This window comes from Schistocerca gregaria, chromosome 2 (assembly GCF_023897955.1).
Source record: "Schistocerca gregaria isolate iqSchGreg1 chromosome 2, iqSchGreg1.2, whole genome shotgun sequence".
Taxonomy (NCBI): domain Eukaryota; kingdom Metazoa; phylum Arthropoda; class Insecta; order Orthoptera; family Acrididae; genus Schistocerca; species Schistocerca gregaria.
The window spans coordinates 32,582,333-32,609,627 of NC_064921.1; the positions used below are offsets into that span (position 1 = coordinate 32,582,333).

The window sequence follows — 27,295 nt, forward strand, 5'->3', positions numbered from 1 at the left end:
CTGTCTCTAGAAAACAAGAATTTTAATAGACGATCTGTTATCTGCGATAACAAATACTTAAACCAAGAAAAACATTAATAAATAAATTTGAATAAAAATGACTGTTTCGAGACTCAACAATATTCACTTTCTTAATAACGTAATTAAGTACATTGATGGTCGTACCTTTTAAGATCTGTGCACTTGCCGTTTACGTTTTTTGACAGTTTCATCTACTGGTACGGAAGTACATGCTGTAGCAAAAGACAACGTTAATAATCACTGTCCCTACGCTTGTCCTAAAAATAGAATTATCCTCGAATCTTCCTCACTGCCAAAGGTGACGTACTCAGTCTAAAAGTGGCCAGATAATGATTACGAAAGGACTAGATAATAGGTCTAAAATTCAGCAGACAGTGACCAGAAGATAAATCGAACAACGGCACTAACAGTGACCAGACGATGATTACAAAATAAAGAAGGAAAGGCACACAGCACTCATTCGCAACCCCATTAGATTTAACTACGCCTGTATATTTAGATTCCGGCTGTAAATAGCCTTCTTCATTGCATTTGAGCTAGCAAGTGCCACCGTACGCTCTTACTGTTGTACAGGCAGGCCAAAACACCACTAAATCGTACGGCGACATGTACTGCCTCGAGCCTGTCAGATTGCAACTCGAATGAAACATAATCTACAGTCGCTGTCCGCAGCAGTCCCTTACAGAATCTGAGTTGATTATAAAATAATTCAAACAAAAGCTCTTGAGTGCGAATGATACATGAAGCTCAGGTATGCATTGTCATTCAATCTGCAGTTCTAACTCGTTACCCACAGCATCCTACATTATCATTTCAGTAGAGCTGATTTAAACACCTGCCACTGAAGGAGAGAAATTCAATTTATTCAGCTATGATCCAAAAGCAGTGCAATGATGATCAGTCACACGTATTAGTACGACACGTACCACGATGTTCACAGGTGCTCTACAGAAGTGGCCAAGCATTTGCAGAAGTGAGAATGCTCGCACCTCGGTACCGCGCAGCCGCGCAGCAGCAGCAGGCTCTAGGCACGCTGTACCGCTCTACAGCCAGCCCGGACACGACATCAAGCCACAGACTCGTACTGAAGCACGTCGCTCCCACTGTGGTAACCTCGGCAGTACGCTGACTTCGGCAATAACATTACCGGTAAAATCCACACCAGGCGTTTCCATCGTACTGGGGTCGCCTCCACTGTTAGTAATTACTGAACTGTCGTCACACACTCGACCACCGCTTACAGGTCACCTGCACTTCAGTGGCACGCCCGTCAATCTTCTGGCTCTGTGCGTGTGCTTCGTATTACTTGGTGGTTGGCCAGGTGACGGAAACCAGAGATAGCTCTCTGACAGTGTGCTGTGGCGGATGCAATTGACTGGGCCTTTGATAGAAATGACTAATTTTTCTTTGGTTATGGTTCCATTCCAAGCAAAAGTGAGTTGTGTGAAATTATGGCTGAATGGGATATGGAGAGCTAATGCGGCGTTCAGAATCGGAAAATGCAGAAAATAAATAAATAAATAAAACCACCAAAAGAAGGCAGGTCGTTTCGACCCGTCTTTCTTGCTTTTCATTTAATCAGTCTTTCTAATGATCATACACTCTCTGGTCAATGAGACTGTGAGTGAGGGTTGGCAGTGGTGTAATGTTGAACTCAGTAGGTAGGTGCATGTAGTTACTTGAAGTGAAGGGCAACGGAATGTATCGTCTACAGTATCATTACACAGATACACATTTTATAATGATTTGCATTATAATCAGCTGTGTTTCATTTTTTTAATTGTGTCGCTGACGTGGTGACTCTGTCTCATAAAAGTTATTGAGAGACAGAGGTTCACAGAGATACCCAGTGCTTACCAACCTGGGAGACACTTCGTATAAGTTGGCAACCCTCCCACGGTCTAGAATTTTTCGGTACTTTTGCTACAAAGTGAAGCCACTATTGTTGAATGAATCTTCCATAGAAGTCATTCCGTTAGGTTTGAGTTTTGCTTAAATAAATTTAATTTTCTGACTGATAATATTCCAATTAATTGTCATTCAATTTCATATAACAGGACTATGAACCTTTAGTTTTGTGATAACTGTAATGGCTAGTGCGTATTTACTAACCCACTTATTCCTTTCCTTAGGTGAATAATTTTGTTGTGTGTGTTGCCCTGTGCTTTTCTGCACCATGTGTTGCATTGTTTACAGTGCTGGTACCAGCATTCTTCTTTTGGAGAGCATACTTTTTACAAGTGTGTCATTCTGCTGAAGCGATTATGGATCAAAGCCCGATATTTCGCGTCATGTTGGCTTGTAAAAATATCCAACCAGATCTGAGCCAGTTCAAAGAAAACTCGTAGGAAGTCAATGATCTATGTCCCACGAGGTGCGCACAGTGCAACGATACTGATCATAGTGCACCATGTAGCCACGCAGAACAGGACGTTCGCAGCGCATACCAACAGTAGGAAGCACTGGCTGGCAATGCGATAGTAGGGCAGGGATGAGTGTGAGGAGAAGACAGTAATGAGGATAATAAGATAACAGTGTAGTTGTGCAAAATTAAAGAAAGTTTTGTCATAATTTTCTTGTTATGATATTTTGTTGCAAGGAAAGAAAACTATTTTATACCGGCAAAAATCACGTGCAGTGGTCGCAGGGAAGCTGAGCGAGAGTCAACAGGTGTGAAGAAAAATTCCGAACACGACGGCAGTAACTATAATAGGAATTTCGGAAAGTGGATCTCTATTTTGTTATGTGCCGCATTTTTTTGCATTAAACTGGTCTGTGGGTATATCACCTACACACTTTATAGTTTTAGTGTTCAGGCATGTCATCTGCGAGGCTTGTTTGTATGCAGTGGGGTACAATTTTCTTTAACAGGTGCACCAGCAGGAGGCACAGTAAGCCGACTGGTCTGAGGCAAAGGGTCTGATAGCACAGACCGTATACTGAATCGAGGTATTGGTTGACACACCTACGCGAGAATGGACAGGAGGAGAGATTGCCTGGAACAAATGGTATCGAGCCCAGAGAAGAGAGAAAGAATTGGCAGAGAGAAGGTATATATTCAGAATGATAAAGAAAATAGCAAAGACCGTATACTCAAGACTGAGCGACGCAAGGACGAGAAGGTAGTACCAGAGTGCAAGGAACTGGCACAGCATGTGATGTAAGTGAGGATGAAGAGGCAACTGGTTCAGACGATGTAGAGACAGCAGTTATCATCAAAAAGGCGACGGCAAGAAATAATGAGTGATCTGGTTCGTCAACAGAGGAACATAGTGAAGTGAGTTCAGGAGCATCTACATCAAGATTAGCAAAAGGAAACAGTACGCATATCAAAACAATTTTCAAATTATTAAAATAAGTGGAAAAAAATGACAGGGAGACAGTAAAGAAAGTAAAAAGTTTTTAAAAGAACCAGCCGAGGAAAAACGGAAGTTCGAGAGAGGCTTAAGAAGAGATATACGCGATATCTATGACCAAACAAGGAAAATCTGGCAGATAGTAACTGAATCAAAACATATAGCAACTGGCGCGAAGGAAGATGCCAGGTAGCTCGTATTGAAGCGCTAGGAGCAAGGAAGGAAGCACTAGTCGCGAAAAAACGCGCGACACAAGCTATACAAGCAGCGTGCCGAAGGAAGAAGGCGCTGCCTGCAGCACAGGAGCACGGGAAGAAAAGTGAAGTAGACACGCAGGAACAAATATCGCAAAATTCGGAGAGTATAAGTCAGCTGGAGCAGCAGCATGAAGAAGTAATGGAAGTACGGGAGAACCACTCATGAATTAGTTAAAGACGTGAAAGGGTAGGACGATCGCGTGAAACGCATTGAACGTCGTTCCACGAAAATACTGATGGAGGACAGCCATAGCAGGAAATGAATGAGGCAAGAAGAGTATACGGAAAGAACGCTTTCAGATAAAACGGCACCTGTGAATACCACAGAATTTCCAGAGTGCGGCCGTTGCGTGCCCGCCACAAGTAAACACAAAGCGACTCACGGGCCACGACTGTGAATCCGAGCTGTCCCATAACTGTACACCACTGTGGAGATGTGTATCACACGTTATCGGGAAAGTAGCGCAGGAATTTGTAGTGACATCTGGCGTACACCATAGAGAATTAATTCACATTTCAGAAGCAACAGAACGAATGATCGAAAACAACTAATATACGTGCTTCGGTTATAAACATTTTGAAATTACAGTGAAATCCAGACCATTAGTTGCTTACAGGAGTTCATAAATATCAACGGGTAGAGTTGAAAATGTGTGCCCTGACCGGGACTCGAACCCACAATCTTCTCCTTACATGGCAAACACTCTATCCCACTGAGCAATCGACGACGCCGATTATAGTGCGACTGCAGGGACTTATCTCTGGCACGCTCCCCGTGAGACCCACACTTCCAACTCACCCAACTTTCTGTCCACACACTACATTTGCAGTGCCCCTGCCCACTACACACATTACTCGAGGAAGTCAATCTATCGATCACCATAAGAGTTTGAGCAATGTGAGTGCATCCGCACTGAAGAAAATCATTGGCCGGTTAAGCTTAGCAATATGATGATGGTACCTGTGCTTTCGGATATGTCCGACGGCTGAAGAAACCAGTATAGAAACTGTAACAGTACTGGCTCGCGCAAAGCCTCCAAAAACGTAACTGTGGTTCAGAGGAGCACCATAAAACGCCTGAGTGCACATAATAGTTTTCTAATTCTGCTCGCTGACAACGAAAATGCGACGGTTGTTTTCAATCTGACCGATAATCACATTAAGTTTAACGACTTACTAGATACACAGACGTTTAGAAAACTTACGTAACATCCACTCATGACGTTCTTACCACGTTAAGCGGTTGATAAACAAATCTTCTATCGAACAGAGCGCTGAGGAAAACCTCTTCAACTCAGTTGCGATATGAATAAGACCTAATGAGCTGCGGAGGTGCATAAAGAACATAGTGAATGCCATTGTTTCGGCCACCTATTCGATTGCCAAGTACTTGAAAATATTGTTGCAACCATAAGTGGACCGAACAAACCTGTGTTCTGACAAATAAATCGGTCTTTTTCCTCCCGTTATTGCAGAACTGTTTTAATTTTGCTTCACGAACCCTTATTCAAATGGAACGATGAGTTCTATGAACATACAAAAGACGTGGCTATGAAGGCCCGTAAGCCTGTTAATAACGAATTTCTTTGCAGAAATATCCGAGGAGCAAGCACTGGAAACGGCAAAAAAAGACAAAAATAACTGAATATTTCGTTCCACTACGCCGATGATTCGTTTGTTTGGTCGTTTTTGCAAGCATCTCAACGGGATTATTCAGAAGATTCCATTTACGAGGTAGGCGGATGATCAAATTTTCTTGTTGTGCTAGTTTTCAAGAAAGAATATGACCCACTCACAAAGACTGGGATTCGAACCATCACCCACGTCAAAAGTGAGACATCACAAACGCGTTCGGAGATAGAGCAAGGAAAAACTGCGAACCACAGCTGCTTGACGCTGAAGTAAAACACCTCGCTATTACATTGCTCAAGAGTGGTTATTCGTCCGCTGAAACAGCGTCACGACCGCTACGTAAAAATCTTAGCGATACAGAAGTGACTGTGAAATCGAAAGTGATCCTGCGTTTCATTAAGGTATTACTGACTGCACAGGAAAACTTTTGAAAAATGGAACAGCGAGGTAGTTTACATATCTACGCAAAAGATATAGGATCCCCTATCTCGAAGCTCGAAAACCTCTGAAAAAAATCAGGAAATGGGGAATTCCCTGTAGTTATGCGGAGATGGACGTGGGTGCTAGAAAAATAACAGTCAAAAAACGACTAGAAAGGCACTTCGGCAACTGTAGATAGAGCGATATTGACAGATCAACAGTTTCGGAATATGCTTTGCAGCCATCAGACCATCAATTTATTTTGATATAGGTACGAAACGAGTGTCACCACACTTTCAACCACCTAGTACCACCTGGTTTTCAAGGCCATCCAACTACTCACTCCGCCCCCTCCTCCAACTCCCTGTCTGTCCATTTTTGGAAAGTGGAAGTGGGTAGTTGGATTAACCTGAAAAGTAGTTGAAAGTAGGAAGTTGAAAGAGCACTGACATTCGTCTCGTACCCTATTATAAAAATTATGATTTTATTGCATGACGTCGAACTGATGGACATCCTCGTATTGAATTGTACTATGAGGCCTGCAAAAGAAGCAAATTAAGTATATTTTCGTATTTATGTTTTTCTTAAAATCTCGCCACAGACATTGTGCAGTCACTATAGGTTAGCAACTTGGAGAGGGTGGTACAGAAGTGGGAGGAAACATTCGTGGGTCTGTGGAAAGCAGAAACTCATCGGTTTCTTACAGCGTTACCAGGTGAGAATATATGAAGTGAACGATATTAGATTTTATAAACTGCGCAGTCCAGATGAACAGAATTATATAAACTCTGGCATTTTCAGAGAACTATGAGATTAGTACTGGCGAAGCAGCACCATTGTTTAGGACTCTGGTTCTCAGTGAGTTGTAGTAAAAGTTCGATCCCTTGTAATGACACGATGAATTCACGACACTCACACAAATGATTATTGTTTCTCTTCTCTCTCAATTGATTATATCATTTATTTTAAGGTATCTCAGTATATGCCATGAAAGTAACAACCAGGGCCACCTTTCAATGGTGTGTAGAATTCCTGTACGTTGTCTTCTGTATTGTTCTGCAGAACTGTAATTTTATTTTTGGTAAAATGTTTGAACGGAACGAAATCAAGACCCCTTCGGGAATTACCCAGAGGGATTCTTCTCCAAATTTTCGTAGCCAAATGAAGTGTCTCAAGTGGACAAATGAGGTATTAAATTGACACACGTCAGGTGCAGTTTTGGAAAAAACTATGTGAAAGAAGTGTCGAAAATATACCTTTCCAATATCTATTTATTTTTCGCATAAAACGTGTTACACATATGTGTATTAAAAAAACTGAATTAAAAAATTCCGAAAATAAGGACAAAATTTTTCGAAATGATTTGTCTAAAAAAGAAATATTAGAGAAACATTTGAGGTGCCTTTGAATGATGTTTGAAATCATATATTGCGAATGAGGTGCCAACTGAGAATTTATATCTCAGTGTTAGAATCTTAAAATTACTAGCGCACTAGGCGACATTTCTCTGGTGGGTTATGTAACCCATGCAGTCTGTTAGGCGTAGTTCTGATAGATTTCTAAGGTACTAAATGAGTTGCAACAGTTTTTCAGTTCGAAAAATTTTTCAGTAGAGAATCCTTCAAATATCAGAAAACTGCTGTTGGTATCATTGTTCTTAAACACTCGTTTTTCCTGACAAAAAAACCAGGGAAAATAAGAAATAGAACAAAATTTGTAACGCAAATCACAAAGCAGTTGCAGTCCAACTGCTAATTCTAATTATTGTATGTGATCTTCCCACGCCATGAACGCACGAGCGCTGTGGTTACTACAGTCCTTTGTTTACGGTGTTTGAGCTAAAAATTTCGGTATCTGAGAAATATTTGTTTGGTGGATATTGTTCACAATACTCAGTGCCACTGTGTGGGTATGACATGTATCTTTAATCTGTGACAATAGATGTGAAAATAATTCAGTCATTGTTAAAACACTAAAAAATGTTTCATTAGAGAACTGTACAAATAATAGAAAAAGGGATGCGTGTGGTGAAGAAGTAGTGCATCTCTTCCCATGTATTAGTTTCGATGGAGGAAGCCGGCCGTAGTCCAGTTAAAGCCACTTGTGTACGACACCCACTGCCTATTTTAAAATATTGTTTTCGTTGAGTAGGAAACCCTCTTCCCGACGTGAAGCTGCTGACTCCGGTGCTGAATGCACTGCGAACCGTGTCTCACCTCAACGAGTCGCATCTCGTCTGCTGGAGGGGAGGGTCGCCCACGACAGACGTGACACACGTGTCTACGGAGCCTCTGCTCACAAGAGGCGAATTTGAAGCTGCGGCTCGCTTCCACTGGTACTACCCGCTGACCTCACGAGGATACGGCGGTGAGTTCTGGATAGCAGCCGCTGGGGCCGGTGGTCGAAGACCGTACAGCAGTCAGCTGCCATCTCTTGTCGCCCGGAACAAAGCCACCTGTGATTTCGTGACAACGATTTATAAAAGCGGAGGTAGCTTAACACGGTCGCAGCGTTTCTGATTTAACGGATAAGCTGAGTTCACGCTATGTCACAGCACAGCGCAATAAAGTGAGTACTGTCGCCTGCATAGCGACACGACTACGGAAGCACGACGCTAACTTTATTCGGCGTTTGTCCTGCAGCAAGCACATGGTGTTGAATATGTAGGCACCTATGGAAGCATCTGTTCTTTCTATAACGCTTTCCTTCCACCCGGTGCACAGTCGTAGAAACATTACTTGCTTAGACAGCCCTCAGGTAACGACAGATAGGATTAAAGTAACCCGAACCATACGACTGCAGAATAGAGCAATACATTTTATGCACTATTTTATGTTGTATAAAACTGATATAAACTGGAGGGGCAAAAAAAAAAAAAAAAAACAGGTACAGGGATGCGTATTCAAACAGAAAGATAAGTAAACAGGTAGAATACGGTGCTGAGGTCGACAATGCCTATATAAGACAACAAGTGTCTGATGCACTTGTTAGATTGGTTACTGCTGCTACAATAGCAAGCAAGTTATCAAGATTTAAGTGAGTTTGAACGTGGTGTTATAGTCGGCGCACGAGCGATGGGGGGAAATCATCTCAGAGGCAGCTATGAAGTGGAACGTTTCCCTTATGATCATTTCACGAGTGTATTGTGAATATTAGGAATCCGTAAAACATCAAATCTTCGACATCGCCGCGGCCGAAAAAAGATCCCACAGAGAGCGGGACCAACGACGTCTGAAGAGAATCGTCCAACGTGACGGAAATGCAACCCTTCCGCAAATTGGTGCAGATTTCAATTCTCTGTCATCAGCAAGTGTCAGCGTGCGAACCATTGAACGAAACATCATCAATATGAGCTTTCGGAGCCGAAGGACCACTCGTGTACCCTTGATGACTGCACGACACGAAGCTTTACACATCGCCTGGGTCCGTCGACTACGGCATTGGACTGTTGATAACTGAAAACATGTCTCCTGGTCGGACGAGTCTCGTTTCAGATTCTATCTAGTGGATGGTCGTGTACGGGTAAGGATACAACTTCATGAATCTATGGGACCCTCCATGTCAGCAGGGGACTGTTCGACCAGGTGGAGATTCTGTAATGGTGTGGGGTGTGTACAGTTGGAGTGATACGTGACCCTGATACGTCTAGATACGACTGAAAGGTGACACGTACATAAGCATCCTGTCTACATCTATTCATGTCCGTTTTGCATTCAATCGGACTTGGGCAATTCCAGTAGGACAATGAGACACCCCACACGTCCAAAATTGGTACAGAGTGGCTCTAGAAGCACTCTTCTGAGTTGAAAAACTTCCACTGACCACCAAACTCCACAGATATGAACATTGTTGGCCAGACCTGGGATACCTTGCAACGTCCTGTTCAGAAGAGATCTCCACCCCCTCGATTTATGATCAGCCATGCAGGATTCATGGTGTCAGTTCCCTCCAGCACAAATTTAGACATTAGTGGTGTCCATGCCACGTCATGTTGCGGGACTTCTGCGACTTTAGGCAAGTGTACCAGTTTCTTTGGCTCTTCAGTGTATTTTGAGTAGGGAAAACAGTCTACACTGCAAAAAAGGAGCATAAGCGTTTCTGGCGCGTCTCGCCTTTTGAGGCCAGTGGAACTTTAGTCCGCTGCATCGGCAGCGTCCTGTCCGCAGTCTCGCCTAGCGTGCGTCTGCGCGGTCACCTTCGTATTCACGACCACTACAAGTTGTACATCAATATTTACGGGACTGGGGCTCTATCATGAGAGCATGCGTTCGCTGATGCCGCATACCAAAATTTAGACTGCTTAAGACTAATTATTTACCGGTAGTTCCTACACGAATTCTGAAGATACCTCAAAAAAAGCGAAACGCATCAATAAAACTTGTGCAATTTAACAAGGATGTGAATGGAAGATGGGATGCTATTGCTAAACCATGAAGACTGATATGTTGACAGTTAGGATAGACTGTGAGATGCCTGGGCTGGCTGTTAGCGCTCGTTAAATGACACGCACCGCATGCTTTGCACAAGAGGCCGTGTACCGCGCACTGGTCTCAGTTTGTATCTCAAGACAGGTACATGCACTGGAGTGCGTTGTGCAACCTTATCTGAACAAATACAAGGTGCGACCTCGACGAAAACTTTCATAAACTCCGAAATCAGTTCTAAGAGTTCTACATAGAAGTCTAGCTAGTCTGCATTTCTGATGTCGCTGTTTGCGAACGAAGAATAAAATACAACAATTATAATATTGAAATAAGGGAAAACGGCCATTCATTTAACTTAATAGGATCACCAGAATTACGATATTTACGTATTTATCCTGTGGGACGTCCTTATAGCAATAGATGTATCGTCCTCCAACAAGCCCACATCCTTTCCTTTTGCTCCTGTAGCAGTTTTGGACGGCTGATCTTTTATTTGACGTATCGTAATACCAATTATATACTGTTCGAATAGTTCATTACGTGCTCTACACTAACCAAATTGTGCTTTGGTTCATAATTATCTGAATAAACGTCTGTTAGAGAAAAGTATAGATGATTCAGCAGGTGAAGAAGGGAGAATAAGATCGTCGCAAATTACGAGACTAGCTGTTGCTCGTTACATGAACTTCTTCTTATTGACAGAGAGTTATGCAGATAATGTACAAATGAAGAAAGACGTTTAAATAAAACTGTGGCACAGATAGAAAAGTCACTGAAACAAAATAAATGTTTTAATCTTAAATAAGAGGCGAGATTTAACAAGGAAATTTATTTTGTTAGTTCTCTTTATTTATCCTGACAAGATTATAACGTCATTACGATCTCTCTTACAGGATTATACAGTCAGATAAAGTGCAGAACGGAGACACTTTACTATTATGATGTATAAAAACCTAGAAGTTTGTCAAAGAAATACCGATGAAAATGAAACATTTAAGTGTAAGAAAACACTGCAGATTGACACATAAAACACTCTGTAGTCTGTGTTCTCAATACAGAAACGTAATAAGGATCAAGTGTTGTTCGATAACAGATCCCTACATCAACACACGAATTTAGAAGGCACTCAATAGCAGTTATGGCTTTTAAGAAACTTTCGTGTAAGTCATGAAAGTGAAAGGTTCGAGTACATACTGAATTTCTCTATAATATCTTCTGAGTGGAATAGTGATTAAACATCGGTAGTTTCGCACAAGCACTTTAAAACTCCGGGTAAGCAATTAGAATCACGTAAGATTGTAAATGGAAGTATATAATTTCACAAAGAGAATTTCGGAAGGTTGTCTGGCCGTGACGTCGCAGAAGTCTGGGGTATTATTTTGAAATAGTTCAAGATGGAGAATACATGACCGCTGTGTCTCTGCTACCAAGGCACTGGCGATTCACAGTCCGCTTGGTCTGTATAACACAGAAAACGCAGACGGGAAATTCTGCACACGCCTGCTTTTCAGAGATTAGATCCGGCGGAACCAGGTACTGCCTCGACATAATGAAGAGCTGCGTGAGGCACCTCACTCACCTCCCACTTCCACTGGATTCTTTCGCATCTGCTGGCCTCCTACGTGTTGAGCCCTTCACTTTGTCCTTCGCTTTCACAGAACGGGAACCGACTCCAGTCCAGGAGGAACGGCCTCTTCCTCTCGGTGCATCCACAGTTTCGTTACAGTTCATTCAAGACGGCCACCCTAGATTTATTTCCCCATCGTGATCCAACACGAGCTCGCCCTTCGTCTGAAATGGCCTTGTGGTTAACGCTACGTTAATTACAAATAATTTATTTATTCATTCATTTATTCATCATGTTCCATAGATATCGGCAAGAATGGAAAACCTAAGGGATGTGTAACGAATCAAGATATGCATTAACGTGAGACAAGGCATCACTCGAATTTAATGTGTGTATTAGAATTACAGTGGACGCCCACTGTACTAGTTTGTGCTGTTCGTATTAATGCCATTTAAATTTGACCCTAGCTTTCCATTCACTGTTTCCTTTAGATTTTTGATTGGCGCCTTCTTTCACACATTGCCAATATAAATATGTATATTATTTTTCCCTACGTGGCTATCGCTTATTCTTAACGATAGAGGAGATAAATCTGCACAGAGTCCGCAAAGCAACATTAAAGCTAATTCGAAAAGTGACTAATATTTCTTGTTTTATGATTGTTGCTGTGTTACTGTTTATTTCTGATAAAACACCCAGAAGAATTTCAATCACTACGTTTATTTCTGCTTTACGTGTAATTTCACATTTTGAGACGAGCACACAGAATGTATGAAAATCGAAATGCTTGATGCCGCGGAGAGAACTTTGCACTACTGGTTGAACTCACGTTGTTGCCGGAGCCTTTTAGAGAAGCGGAGCAGCACGATGAGCAGGATGAGCAGGCAGACGAGGCAGAAGAGTCCGAGCTGCCCTCCCCTGGAACACAGCAGCTGTGCCACTCAGCCAGCACCGGCGAGACCAACACGGCACACAAGGGCAGCAGTTTGTCTGACATCTGATCCAAGAGGTGGCTGGATGTTTAAGTCATAACGAGGACCAGGGAATTCCTAGGGGCAGCATGAGGCGTGATTCCAGGACTTATATTTCTGTTCTCAGCGTTACTGGCTCAGATGACTAAACGTCTCTACGCTTCAATCTTTCAGTATTAATTATTCCTTACATGTAAAATCCTTCTCTTGGATGGAGATTATTATGTTATCGTCTATACCAATAAAGATAAAAGCACAGTAACAATGAAGATAAAAGATAAACTTCTTTAAAGGACCGTTCTATTCAATGGAAATTAACATTTTTTGTTACTGTTAAGGCTAGTCACAAGTTCTCTAAATTCTTAAAAATAGTTCTTACAAGAAGAAGAAATTTCCCATCACATAAGGTGTAAACGTAACAATGCTATATTATATGGAAATGTGTAGCAGTTTTTAAATTGCGGAAGCTGACGCACAAACCTCATGTCGTCTTCTATGGTGGCCACAAAACTCTCTTTGCGATTTCTGAGCTGAAGAGGTCCACCACGGCTTGTTTCATACCACCACAACTGGTGTCCATGTGTTGCACACCATGAACGTCCCTCGTACTTGGGTACCGGTAACGCGGGTTTCTCCAGCCCCACCTCAACAGCACAAATACGTAGAACATGAACAATACATACTCGTAGTAATTGCAGTCATCGTACATGTTTTGAGACTCAGCGTTAGTCCTTTTGTCCTTCTTTAGTCTAGATAATGTCATTCGAAATACACAGATACAACATATAAAAAGAAAACTATTGTTCAGGCGTTTACACACCTACGGAAGTTTCCCCTGAGACTTCTAAAGAACCATCATATTCAGGCACTGCGTTGATGACAATACACACACTATAACGACAGAAGGAAGTAGCGCAATAGGAGAAACGTGGCACGAGTGATAAAGGTGATCCAGCAAATCTAAACAAAAAACAGCGAGAGTTTAGGTAGAGTAGCAACAGTGAATGACACGCCTGAGAAGCAAGTAAAATCATGGGAAATTGTGAGGACCACAAGGTTATTAGTACTACGCAGAAAGTCCAAACAAAGCGTTACCAATACATTAATGCAGAAGCCAATAGTGATTAATTCTGAAGCAAAGATATGAACTTATTGACATCTTAGGCTTATAGGCTGTTATAATAATGTAAAAACAAAAGTAAAAAAGGATGATGGTCATCAAGTGCCAGTTTACATACAAGATACCAGACAAGTAGCTCTCAATTGATTGTAGTAATGAAAGGATGACTGTAGAGAGTCCAGTATCTGAACAAGCCTTCGACAACTTATGTATAGGGTTGTGGAATAAAATCCTCAGACGATTAATGTAGAGAGGCAGAGCAGTAATATATTATACATGCAAAAATACTATGTGTAATACAAGTGGAATACAACTGAGGGTTCCAAGTTATCGCCAAGGTTGTGTGGTACTTATCTCCTTGCTACAGCGAAGAACGTAACACAAAATTGTAGAACATTAAAAATCTAAGCGGAAAAGACACAACTACCAAGATTCATGAACTAGATACCCTTCTGTCTGATAATAAGGTATATTTTAAATAATTGTAAAATTTTGTTGTCACGAACTATTATCTCTCTCTGCACACTACATTTAGCACAAAATACAGGAGCAGAACATAGTAGGCTTCGACAAAGTTGAACAACATCGAAAATCGAAATCTCAGTTCTCGGGGAAGCGGACGAGTTATGTTAATTACGAAGCAATATAACGTAGAATGAAGGGAGATATTAAGGGAAATTCTCGCGGTAGAAGAAATCTTTCTTCTACACTTGTATCAAATATTAGTACATAAGTCAGATTGTGGAACAGAAGCATAGGGACAACTGCGAGTAAACGAATTATTTGGCGTACTGAGTTACAGCAAAGTGTTAACAATTACGTGAACAGGTATTATAATAAAATAGTATATAGTCATCCCTCACCAGAAAGTTGGATAGGGTTTAGTTGATTTTCTATTGCAGTACCTGGGAAGGTTGAGTTGATTTTCTATTGCAGCACCTAGGAATTGTTGATTCGAAACCATGAAGGGTGAGCAGAGGATAAAAAGTGTGAGGTCAAGTAAATACCGGAATCTGATCGAGGATGTTTGCTGTGATAAGTAGCGACGGAAATGTTACTACACGGTTAGATCAGACGATAAACTAGCAGACAGATCGTTTTTAAGGTATCTGAGATCGCTGTGGTATTTTTCTGTATGTTGTAGTTGTGGTCTTCAGTCCTGAGACTGGTTTGATGCAGCTCTCCATGCTACTCTATCCTGTGCAAGGTTCTTCATCTCCCAGTACCTACTGCAACCTACATCCTTCTGAATCTGCTTAGCGAATTCATCACTTGGTCTCCCTCTACGATTTTTACCCTCCACGCTGCCCTCCAATACTAAATTGGTGATCCCTTGACGCCTCAGAACATGTCCTACCAACCGATCGCTTCTTCTGGTCAAATTGTGCACAATCGTCTCTTCTTCCCAATCCTATTCAATACTTCCTCATTAGTTACGTGATCTACCCATCTAATCTTCAGCATTCTTCTGTAGCACCACATTTTGAAAGCTTCTATTCTCTTCTTGTCCAAACTATTTATCGTCCATGTTTCACTTCCATACATCGCTACACTCCATACAAATACTTTCAGAAAAGACGTCCTGACACTTAAATCTATACTCGATGTTAACAAATTTCTCTTCTTCAGAAACGCTTTCCTTGCCATTGCCAGTCTACATTTTATATCCTCTCTACTTCGACCATCATCAGTTATTTTGCTCACCAAATAGCAAAAATCCTTTAGTACTTTAAGTGTCTCGTTTCCTAATCTAATTCCCTCAGCATCACCTAACTTAATTCGACTACATTCCATTATCCTCGTTTTGCTTTTGGTGATGTTCATCTTATATTACTCCTCTCAAGACACTGTCCATTCCATTCAACTGCTCTTCCAAGTCCTTTGCTGTCTCTGACAGAATTATAATGTCATTTTTCTGTATGTCTACCTAAAATTTATTATGCTGGGTTACAGAGCGTTCACCCACTGAAGAATCATTCCATTGCTGAATTTAACTTCTGGACTACGTTATCGCTCTGTCACAAGTAGTAAATTTGTCTATAGGTTTTTCGATAGCCATATTAAAACGAAGTAATTTTCAGCTTGAAGAACTTGCGTAGAATTAAATAGTGTTTCTCATAATTTTCATATCAACTACGCCCTTTTTTGTTTCCAGTGTTCCAAAAAAAAAGTGCGTGATCTTTCGTTCGAACAAAAACCCATATATATTCGATTTCGACACACCTTGACCACAACAGTTACTCCAGGGCAACGTCATAGACTTCGTAAATCTCGATCTAATGCAATGAGACTGAAGAGGCTTCACAGATTGGGGGTTGGGGGAGGGTAGACATTTATGGGGTCCGCGTAATACCTGAAAAAAACTGTTATCCGATTTTTTAAAGTTATCTATCGCTTTGACAATCGTGCTAACATTTTTTGCGCGCTAAAACTTAAAGAACTGTAACAATTCACAGTTTTTCATATTTTACTGTAAACAGTAACAGCATTTAGTAGTTATGAAACTTCAAAACTCGTCTATTGTGGTCGTTTGTGGCTCTGTTGCCCCACCTTTCAGCTGCTGGCGTAAATTCACGGTCACTTGGGCGGTAGCATTCCATGTGCAACGTGATGATATGATATCTACAGAGTTGCTGAAAGCACAAAAAAGGTCGACATTGTGCCTGCGCTACCTGTGCCGCAACGTGGTATAAGCGACCACAGCGCGCTCCATCGGCCCTTCGCTGCTTTAGTGTTTTTGTTTTCTTATCATTATTTATCTTCTCCTTGCCCCCCCACCCTCCCCCCCCCCTCCCGCAAAAAAAAATGAGGTTGAAAGCAGTCGAAGTATTTACATGTGGAGGAAACATGGCTTTGTTCATGTTTAATTAAGACAGTAATAGTAAACTGTACAATGAAAAGTAACAGAAGTTCACATAAAATACGATGTAAAAAATGCTCATCATAACACGAAACTCTTCTCTGTCACTAAAACGGGAATGACCTGCCCTGTAACAGCTAGTATTTTGATGAGGGAGAAGAGGTTGGTGGCTGACGAGGGTAGGAAGGTGATGGTATAAAGATGGAACAGTGCTGCCTTGGATCGTTGTGGTAGGATTGGCCGCTGGGAGACAAGAAGAGAGGTTTAGGGAGGGGTACCGGTGAGGCTATAATTTAAAGACGAAAGGAGATATGGAGAGAAAGGGGAAGGGGAAAAGGGATAGGGAAATCTGAGGATGGGAGGGGAAGGGTTTTCTGATATGGTAGAATGGGTAGGGTGGTTTCAGAGTTGGTCGGAAGGGTAAACGTCGGGACGGAGTTCCTGGTCAAGGAGGGGGAAACGGGTGTGGTTTCTTTGGCACAGGATGTGGAGGATATGCAGGTGTAGGCTTGGTGGGACATACACGTAGAGGCATGGCTGCGTACTTCGACTGGAAATTACAGGGAAAACTGAAGGGTTATTGGAGTCAAAATTGTGGATGGTGTGGAAGTGGGAATTTGACGAGATGGTCAAGTATCCATGTAGGGGAAGGTAAACGGATCCAGAAAGCGAGGTGGAGTGCGTGTGTTCAAGGATATGGAGGGACTTATAGAACTTTGAAGGGAACGTATCCATGCAACATTGGCGTAGGAAAGGATGGATCGAATAAAGGTTTTGTAGGTGTGTAGGACAGAGGAGGGACGCAGTTCCCGAGTTTGGCCTGTTACCAGTTTTTGTGTATTGTTCTCTTTTTGGGGCATGATCATTAGATAACGACATAAAAGTTTTCTGGGCGTTGTACCGCATCATAATGCGGCCTAGAAGAAGGCCGCTGCAGCCGTGGCCGAAATGTTGGCTTTTCTCCAGCAGCAGTAGTTTTGTACACACCCAGAAAACTTTTATGTCGTCTGACTCTGGCAGCGAAAGCCTACGCAATTATATCAGTAGTCATCATCATCATTTAAGACTGATTATGCCTTTCAGCGTTCAGTCTGGAGCATAGTCCCCCTTATAAAATTCCTCCATGATCTTCTATTCAGTGCTAACATTGGTGCCTCTTCTGATGTTAAGCCTATTACTTCAAAATCATTCTTAACCGAATCCAGTTACCTTCTCCTTGGTCTACCCGACTCCTCCTACCCTCTACCGCTGAACCCATGAGTCTCTTGGGTAACCTTGCTTCTCCCATGCGCGTATCATGACCCCACCATCTAAGTCTTTTCGCCCTGACTGCTACATCTATAGAGTTCATTCCCAGTTTTTCTTTGATTTCCTCATTGTGGACACCCTCCTGCCATTGTTCCCATCTACTAATACGTGCAATCATCCTAGCTACTTTCATATCCGTAACATCAATCTTATTGATAAGGTAACCTGAATCCACCCAGCTTTCGCTCCCATACAACAAAGTTGGTCGAAAGATTGAACGGTGCACAGGTAACTTAGTCTTGGTACTGACTTCCTTCTTGCAGAAGAGAGTAGACCGTAGCTGAGCGCTCACTGCATTAGCTTTGCCACATCTCGCTTCCAGTTCTTTCACTATGTTGCCATCCTGTGAGAATTTGCATTCTAAGTACTTGAAACCGTCCATCTGTTCTAACTTTGTTCCTCCTATTTGGCACTCAATCCGTTTATATCTCTTTCCCACTGATATTACTTACGTTTTGGATATGCTAATCTTCATACCATAGTCCTTACATTTCTGATCTAGCTCTGAAATATTGCTATGGAAACTTTCAATCGAATCTGCAATCACAGCTAAGTCATCTGCATATGCGATAATGCTTATTTTGTGTTCACATATCTTAATCTCACCAAGCCAGTCTACTGTTTTCAGCATATGATCCATAAATAATGTGAACAACAGTGGAGACAGGTTGCAGCCTTGTCTTACCCCTGAAACTACACTGAACCATGAACTCTATTTATCGTCAACTCTAACTGCTGCCTGACTATCTCTTTAAAGACCTTTAATTGCTTGCAATAGTTTGCCTCCTATTCCATAATCTCGTAGAACAGACAATAACTTCCTCCTAGGAACCCGGTCATATGCCTTTTCTAGATCTATAACGCATAGATACAATGCTCTGTTCCACTCGTAACACTTCTCCATTATTTGCCGTAAGCTAAAGATCTGGTCCTGACAACCTCTAAGAGGCCTAAACCCACACTGATTTTCATCCAATTTGTCCTCAACTAATACTCGCACTTTCTTTTCAACAATACTTGAGAAGATTTTACCCACAACGCTGATTAAAGAGATACCTCTGTAGTTGTTACAATCTTTTCCGTTGACATGTTTAGAGATTGGTGTGATTACTGCTTTCGTCCAGTCTGATGGAATCTGTCCCGACTACCACGCCATTTCAGTTATCCTGTGTAGCCATTTAAGACCTGACATTCCACTGTGTTTGATGGGTTCCGACTTAATTTCATCCACCCCAGCCCCTTTATTGCACTGCAATCTATTGACCATTTTGTCCACTTCCTCAAATGTGATCCTATTTCCATCATCATTCCTATCCCATTGTACATAGACATCTGAAACATTACTGATCTTGTTTTCACCTACATTGAGCAACTCTTCAAAATGTTCACTCCATCTGCCCAAGGCATCAACAGGATACACCAGCAGTTTTCCTGACCTGTCCAAAATACTTGTCATTTCCTTCTTACCTCCCTTTCGAAGACTGCTAATTACACTCCAGAATGGTTTTCCAGCAGCTTGCCCAAAGTCTCCAACCTGTTTCCAAAGTCTTCCCAAGATTTCTTCTTGGATGGTGCAATTATCTGTTTGGATTTGTTTCGTTCTTCAATTTAACTTTCTCTGTCTACCCGAGTTCTAGTATGTAGCCATTTTAGATACGTCATCTTTTTCCTTTTACAGGCTGCCTTGACTGTGTCATTCCACCAAACTGTTTGCTTCATCCTACCTTTACACACTACTGTTCCAAGACATTCTTTAGCCACTTCCAGTACTGTGTCCCTGTACCTTGACCATTCCTTTTCCAATGACTGTATTTGACTACATTCAACTAACTGATACCTTTCTGAGATCACTGTTATGTACTTGTGCCTGCTTTTCTTATCCTGAAGTTTCTCCACTCTTATCCTCCTACATATGGACCTGACCTCCTGCACTTTCGGCCTCACAATACCAATTTCACTGCAGATTAAATAGTGATCCGTATCATCAAACAATCCCCTGAATATACGTGTGTCCCTTACAGCCTTTCTGAATTCCTGATCTGTTATTATACAGTCAGTGACAGATCTGGTTCCCCTGCCTTCCCAAGTATACCGGTGAATGTTCTTATGTTTACAAAAGGAGTGATTACTAAGCCCATACTGGCACAGAAATTCAAGAGTTGTTTCCCGTTCCTGTTGCCCTCCATATCCTCTCCAAATTTACCCATAACCTTTTCATACCCTTCTGTTCGATTTCCAATCCTGGCATTAAAATCACTTATGAGCAGAACACTGTCCTTGTCCTTTACTCTAACAACTACATCACTGAGCGCGTCATAAAAACTATTCATTTTATCTTGATCTGTCCCTTTACAATGCGAATATACTGACACAATCCTAATTTTCTTGCTAGACACTGTCAGATCTATCCACATCAGTCTTTCGTTAACATACATTATTGCGACAACGCTGGGTTCCATTTCTTTCCTGATGTAATGCCCTACACCCTACTGTGCTATTCCTGCTTTGACTCCTGACAGGTAGGCCTTGTGTTCTCCCTCTTCTTTCTCACCCCTTACCCGAATGTCACTAAGATCTAAAACGTCCAGCCCCATCTTACTTGCAGCCTCTGTCAGCTCTTTCGGCTCCCCATTGATATTAATAGCTCCCCATCTCGTTACCATTTGTTTGCCAAATCGTATCTTAGGAATCCCTGGTTTGTCAATTAGAGGTGGGACAGTCACCTCCAAAGGTCCGCGGCATTTTGCTCTGATTGTTGCCAGTATTATACACTCCTGGAAATGGAAAAAAGAACACATTGACACCGGTGTGTCAGACCCACCATACTTGCTCCGGACACTGCGAGAAGGCTGTACAAGCAATGATCACACGCACGGCACAGCGAACACACCAGGAACCGCGGTGTTGGCCGTCGAATGGCGCTAGCTGCGCAGCATTTGTGCACCGCCGCCGTCAGTGTCAGCCAGTTTGCCGTGGCATATGGAGCTCCATCGCAGTCTTTAACACTGGTAGCATGCCGCGACAGCGTGGACGTGAACCGTATGTGCAGTTGACGGACTTTGAGCGAGGGCGTATAGTGGGCATGCGGGAGGCCGGGTGGACGTACCGCTGAATTGCTCAACACGTGGGGCGTGAGGTCTCCACAGTACATCGATGTTGTCGCCAGTGGTCGGCGGAAGGTGCACGTGCCCGTCGACCTGGGACCGGACCGCAGCGACGCACGGATGCACGCCAAGACCGTAGGATCCTACGCAGTGCCGTAGGGGACCGCACCGCCACTTCCCAGCAAATTAGGGACACTGTTGCTCCTGGGGTATCGGCGAGGACCATTCGCAACCGTCTCCATGAAGCTGGGCTACGGTCCCGTACACCGTTAGGCCGTCTTCCGCTCACGCCCCAACATCGTGCAGCCCGCCTCCAGTGGTGTCGAGACAGGCGTGAATGGAGCGACGAATGGAGACGTGTCGTCTTCAGCGATGAGAGTCGCTTCTGCCTTGGTGCCAATGATGGTCTTATGCGTGTTTGGCGCCGTGCAGGTGAGCGCCACAATCAGGACTGCATACGACCGAGGCACACAGGGCCAACACCCGGCATCATGGTGTGGGGAGCGATCTCCTACACTGGCCGTACACCTCTGGTGATCGTCGAGGGGACACTGAATAGTGCACGGTACATCCAAACCGTCATCGAACCCATCGTTCTACCATTCCTAGACCGGCAAGGGAACTTGCTGTTCCAACAGGACAATGCACGTCCGCATGTATCCCGTGCCACTCAACGTGCTCTAGAAGGTGTAAGTCAACTGCCGTGGCCAGCAAGATCTCCGGATCTGTCCCCCATTGAGCATGTTTGGGACTGGATGAAGCGTCGTCTCACGCGGTCTGCACGTCTAGCACTAACGCTGGTCCAACTGAGGCGCCAGGTGGAAATGGCATGGCAAGCCGTTCCACAGGACTACATCCAGCATCTCTACGATCGTCTCCATGGGAGAATAGCAGCCTGCATTGCTGCGAAAGGTGGATATACACTGTACTAGTGCCGACATTGTGCATGCTCTGTTGCCTGTGTCTATGTGCCTGTGGTTCTGTCAGTGTGATCATGTGATGTATCTGACCCCAGGAATGTGTCAATAAAGTTTTCCCTTCCTGGGACAATGAATTCACGTATTTCAATTTCCGGGAGTGTATTTAAAGTACCAGGGAATTAGGTTGCTAGCCTTACTTGCCCTAGTGCCCATTGAGTTTTACCCCTAGCGGTTGAGGGACTAACCGGTGGATTTGGTAGTCTTTGCCGTTTGAGCACAAAGGTGACGATGACTCAGAATATGTCCGACATGCCCTTATTCCAAAGTAACTGGCATCCCGACTGTCTGGAACACTCACTTGGCCACTCATACGTTTCCCATGGTTCATGAACTAGGACATGACAACAGGCACCCACACCAAAACTACTAATCAGTCGAAGATATTTTAGTGTTTTAGATAACTGGGTAGGATGGTCCTAAACGGGAAGGTAGAAGTCAAGGAGGTGGAAGGTGTGGGTAATTCATCCTACAGTTATTGCCTGGGGTTTGTAAGAGCTGGTTTTGAGGATCGAGTTGTTAAACCAGAAGGTAAAGGTAGCGCACTTACACTTAAGTACTAATATAACTATGACTACATTTCTAAATATATACATATGGCTATCTAGTAGACAAATTAGAGATTTTTATATTATTAAGTTTAATGAGCTAAAGCGAACCCAACACTACATAAACAAAAGGTGAAACATTATTGCTTTCCATTCCAATTTCATAGAAGGATTAAAAATATCATAAATATTAACTTCACAACGACAAATCTAAATTAACTTACCAAAGGTTTGATATGTAATTTAGAACCCAGATTACACAACAATTCCACAAAACATCTACCAACCACTAAAAATATAGTAATTTACATGAGGGTCAATTAGAAAGCAAAATGAAGTAGTAGTTAATATATCAAAAATTGTGGAAAAGGAGTTAAATAAAGCCAAAATACATAAAAACAAAAGTCATAACACAGTGTTTTTCTAAGACATAAATCAATAATTACAAGCAAACGATGCAATAGCAGTAAAACTGGACAAAGACTAACAACATCCCAGATCTGTAACATAACTTAGCAAACAAATATGCAGCACAACTAAAGAAAAATATAAAACATAGTGACGAAATACTAATGGCATAAATCCTGTATTATTATGAACCCACACTCGCCAATGTTATGTGCTCAAGCAAATAGACATAAAATATCGACTCAGATGTGCCCAGTTGTAAACTGTCTCAAAACGCCAACATACTTGATAAGTAAAAAATTGAACACTCTTCAAATAAGAAACATACAAAAAAACTTTCGTACTCCGTTAAAAGCAATAAAATTTAATGACTTAATTCTCTCTTTCACAATTAAAAACCTATATACTAACATTCCAGTACAGGTAACAATAAAAATTATAGAAGAAAATACTTAACAACAAAGAGAAACTTCTATCACAGTAACTTATGAAATAATAAATTTCTTCAAGACTTCTTTACCCCAAAATTATTTCGAAAGCAATAGAATAATTTACACCTGGGCAAATGGAATAGCTATGGGAAACTGTGTACCTGGTGCAATTGTAGATATATTTCTCTAAAGAGCAGAAGAAACATTTTTCATTTCACAGTGGACAATTCTCAGTGAATTCATCTACTGTTATAGACATGTAGATGGCACTTTAATGCTGACTGATGGAAACTATACAGACATAAATATTAGGCAATCAGGCGCTTTTAACAACCTCCATCCCAATATTAGTTACTGTGGAATTGGAAATAGATAATTCAACAAACTACCTTGACCTGAAATTAGCAAAGACAACAACTGCCACATATTTGACATATACAGGAACCTTACCAACACAGATAACATAACAAAGTCCAACTGTTTCCTTTGTAAAATACAAAAGCACACCTTCTTACACTCTATGGTTAATGGAATAATCAGTTTACGTTTAAAACAACCAGCCATACAAAAAAAACTGAAAACGCGCTGTTACACAGCATACAGCAATAATTTAGATCCAGATACTGTAAAAGTGTTGTTTAAAAATATACCGAAACCGATCACAATACTTAATGACATTCATCTTACTAGACAAACCTTAATAAAACATAGAACAACCTAAATATTTACAATTTACCTTGGACGAATATCAAATAAGATGCACTATTCAAATCCACATACATACGACTGGCTTTCGTGTTGTTGCTATGATCTTCAGTCCTGAGACTGGTTTGATGCAGCCCGCCATGTTACTCTATCCTGTGCAAGATGCTTTGTCTCCCAGTACCTACTGCAACCTACATCCTTCTGAATCTGCTGGGTGTATTCATCTCTTGGTCTCCCTCTACGATTTTGACCCTCCACGCTGCCCACCAATACTAAATTGGTGATTCCTTGATGCCTCAGAACATGTCCTACCAACCGATCCCTTCTTCTAGAAAAGTTGTGACACAAATTTCTCTTCTCCCCAAATCTATTTAGTATCTCCTCATTAGTTATGTGACCTACCCATCTAATCTTCAGCATTCTTCTGTGGCGCCATATTTCGAAAGCTTCTATTCTCTTCTTGTCCAAACTATTTATCGTCCATGTTTCACTTCCATACATGGCTTCACTCCATACAAATACTTAACAGTACAAACTACCTGACACTTAAATCTATACTCGATGTTAACAAATTTCTCTTCTTCAGAAACACTTTCATTTCCATAGCCACTCTACATTTTATATCCTCTCTACTTCGACCATCATCAGTTATTTTCCTCCCCAAATAGCAAAATCCTTTACTACTTTAAGTGTCTCATTTCCTAATCTCATTCCCTCAGCATCATCTGACTTAATTCGACTACATTCCATTTTCCTTGTTTTTCTTTTGTTGTTGTTCATCTTATACCCTCCTTGAAAGACACGGTCCATTCCGTTCAACTGCTCTTCCTAGTCCTTTGCTGTCTCTGACAGAATTACATCTACATCTACATCTACATCTACATCCGTACTCCGCAAGCCACCTGACGGTGTGTGGCGGAGGGTACCCTGAGTACCTCCATCGGTTCTCCCTTCTATTCCAGTCTCGTATTGTACGTGGAAAGAAGGATTGTCGGTATGCTTCTGTGTGGGCTCTAATCTCTCTGATTTTATCCTCATGGTCTCTTCGCGAGATATACGTAGGAGGGAGCAATATACTGCTTGACTCTTCGGTGAAGGTATGTTCTCGAAACTTCAACAAAAGCCCGTACCGAGCTACTGAGCGTCTCTCCTGCAGAGTCTTCCACTGGAGTTTATCTATCATCTCCGTAACGCTTTCGCAATTACTAAATGATCCTGTAACGAAGCGCGCTGCTCTCCGTTGGATCTTCTCTATCTCTTCTATCAACCCTACCTGGTGCGGATCCCACACTGCTGAGCAGTATTCAAGCATTGGGCGAACAAGCGTACTGTAACCTACTTCCTTTGTTGTCGGATTGCATTTCCTTAGGATTCTTCCAATGAATCTCAGTCTGGCATCTGCTTTATCGACGATCAACTTTATATGATCATTCCATTTTAAATCACTCCTAATGCGTACTCCCAGATAATTTATGGAATTAACTGCTTCCAGTTGCTGACCTCCTATTTTGTAGCTAAATGATAAGGGACCTATCTTTCTATGTATTCGCATCACATTACACTTCGCTACATTGAGATTCAATTGCCATTCCGTGCACCATGCGTCAATTCGCTGCAGATCCTCCTGCATTTCAGTACAATTTTCCATTGTTGCAACCTCTCGATACACCACAGCATCATCTGCAAAAAGCCTCAGTGAACTTCCGATGTCATCCACCAGGTCATTTATGTATATTGTGAGTAGCAACGGTCCTATGACACTCCCCTGCGGCACACCTGAAATCACTCTTACTTCGGAAGACTTCTCTCCATTGAGAATGACGTGCTGCGTTCTGTTATCTAGGAACTCCTCAATCCAATCACACAATTGATCTGATAGTCCGTATGCTCTTACTTTGTTCATTAAACGACTATGGGGAACTGTGTCAAACGCCTTGCGGAAGTCAAGAAACACGGCATCTACCTGTGAACCCGTGTCTAAGGCCCTCTGAGTCTCGTGGACGAATAGCGCGAGCTGGGTTTCACACGATCGTCTTTTTCGAAACCCATGCTGATTCCTACAGAGTAGATTTCTAGTCTCCAGAAAAGACATTATACTCGAACATAATACGTGTTCCAAAATTCTACAACTGATCGACGTTAGAGATATAGGTCTATAGTTCTGCACATCTGTTCGACGTCCCTTCTTGAGAACGGGGATGACCTGTGCCCTTTTCCAATCCTTTGGAACGCTTCGCTCTTCTAGAGACCTACGGTACACCGCTGCAAGAAGGGGGGCAAGTTCCTTCGCGTACTCTGTGTAAAATCGAACTGGTATCCCATCAGGACCAGCGGCCTTTCCTCTTTTGAGCGATTTTAATTGTTTCTCTATCCCTCTGTCGTCTACTTCGATATCTACCATTTTGTCAACTGTGCGACAATCTAGAGAAGGAAGCACAATGTCATCGGCGAACCTCAAAGTGTTTATTTCTTCCTCATGGATTTTAATACCTACTCCTAACTTTCATTTTGTTTCCTTTACTGCTTGCTCAGTATACAAATTGAATAGCATCGGGGAGAAGTCAAAACCCTGTCTCACTCCCTTCCCAAGCACTGCTTCCCTTTCATGTCCCTCGACTCTTATAGCAGCCATCTGGTTTCTCAACAAATTGTAAATAGCCTTTCGCTTTCTGTATTTTACCCCTGCCACCTTCAGAATTTGAAAGAGAGTATTCCAGTCAACATTGTCAAAAGCTTTCTCTAAGTCTACAAATGCTAGAAATATAGATTTTCCTTTCCTTAATCTATCTTCTAAGATAAGTCGTAGGGTCAGTATTGCACCACTTGTTCCAATATCCATACGGAATCCAAAGTGATCTTCACCGAGGTCGGCTTCTACTAGTTTTCCATTCGTCTGTAAAGAACTGGCGTTAATATTTTGTAGCTGTGACTTATTAAACTGATAGTTCGGTAATTTTCACATCTGTCACACATGCTTTCTTTGGGATTAGAATTATTATATTCTTCTTGAAGTCTGGAGGTATTTCGCTTGTTTCATACATCTTGCTCACCAGATGTTAGAGTTTTGTTAAGGTTGGCTCTCCGAAGACAGTATTTTTAATGGAATGTTGTCTACTTCCGGGGACTTGTTCAGACTTGGATCTTTCAGTGCTCTCTCAAACTCTTCACGCAGTATCATATCTTCCA

General features: G+C 42.1%; 1 protein-coding gene across 1 annotated transcript in view; it reads right to left on the minus strand.

Moving 5' to 3' along the window:
• LOC126335922 (uncharacterized) overlaps positions 1–27,295 on the minus strand; it is a 50,178-nt gene that overhangs the window by 579 nt on the left and 22,304 nt on the right. The window contains exons 2-3 of the mRNA XM_049999396.1: positions 13,129–13,292; positions 12,507–12,595 (exon numbers count right to left, since the gene is read on the minus strand). Coding sequence (XP_049855353.1) covers positions 12,507–12,595; positions 13,129–13,133 — 94 coding nt within the window. The 5' untranslated portion in view covers positions 13,134–13,292. The remainder of the gene's footprint in view (positions 1–12,506; positions 12,596–13,128; positions 13,293–27,295) is intronic.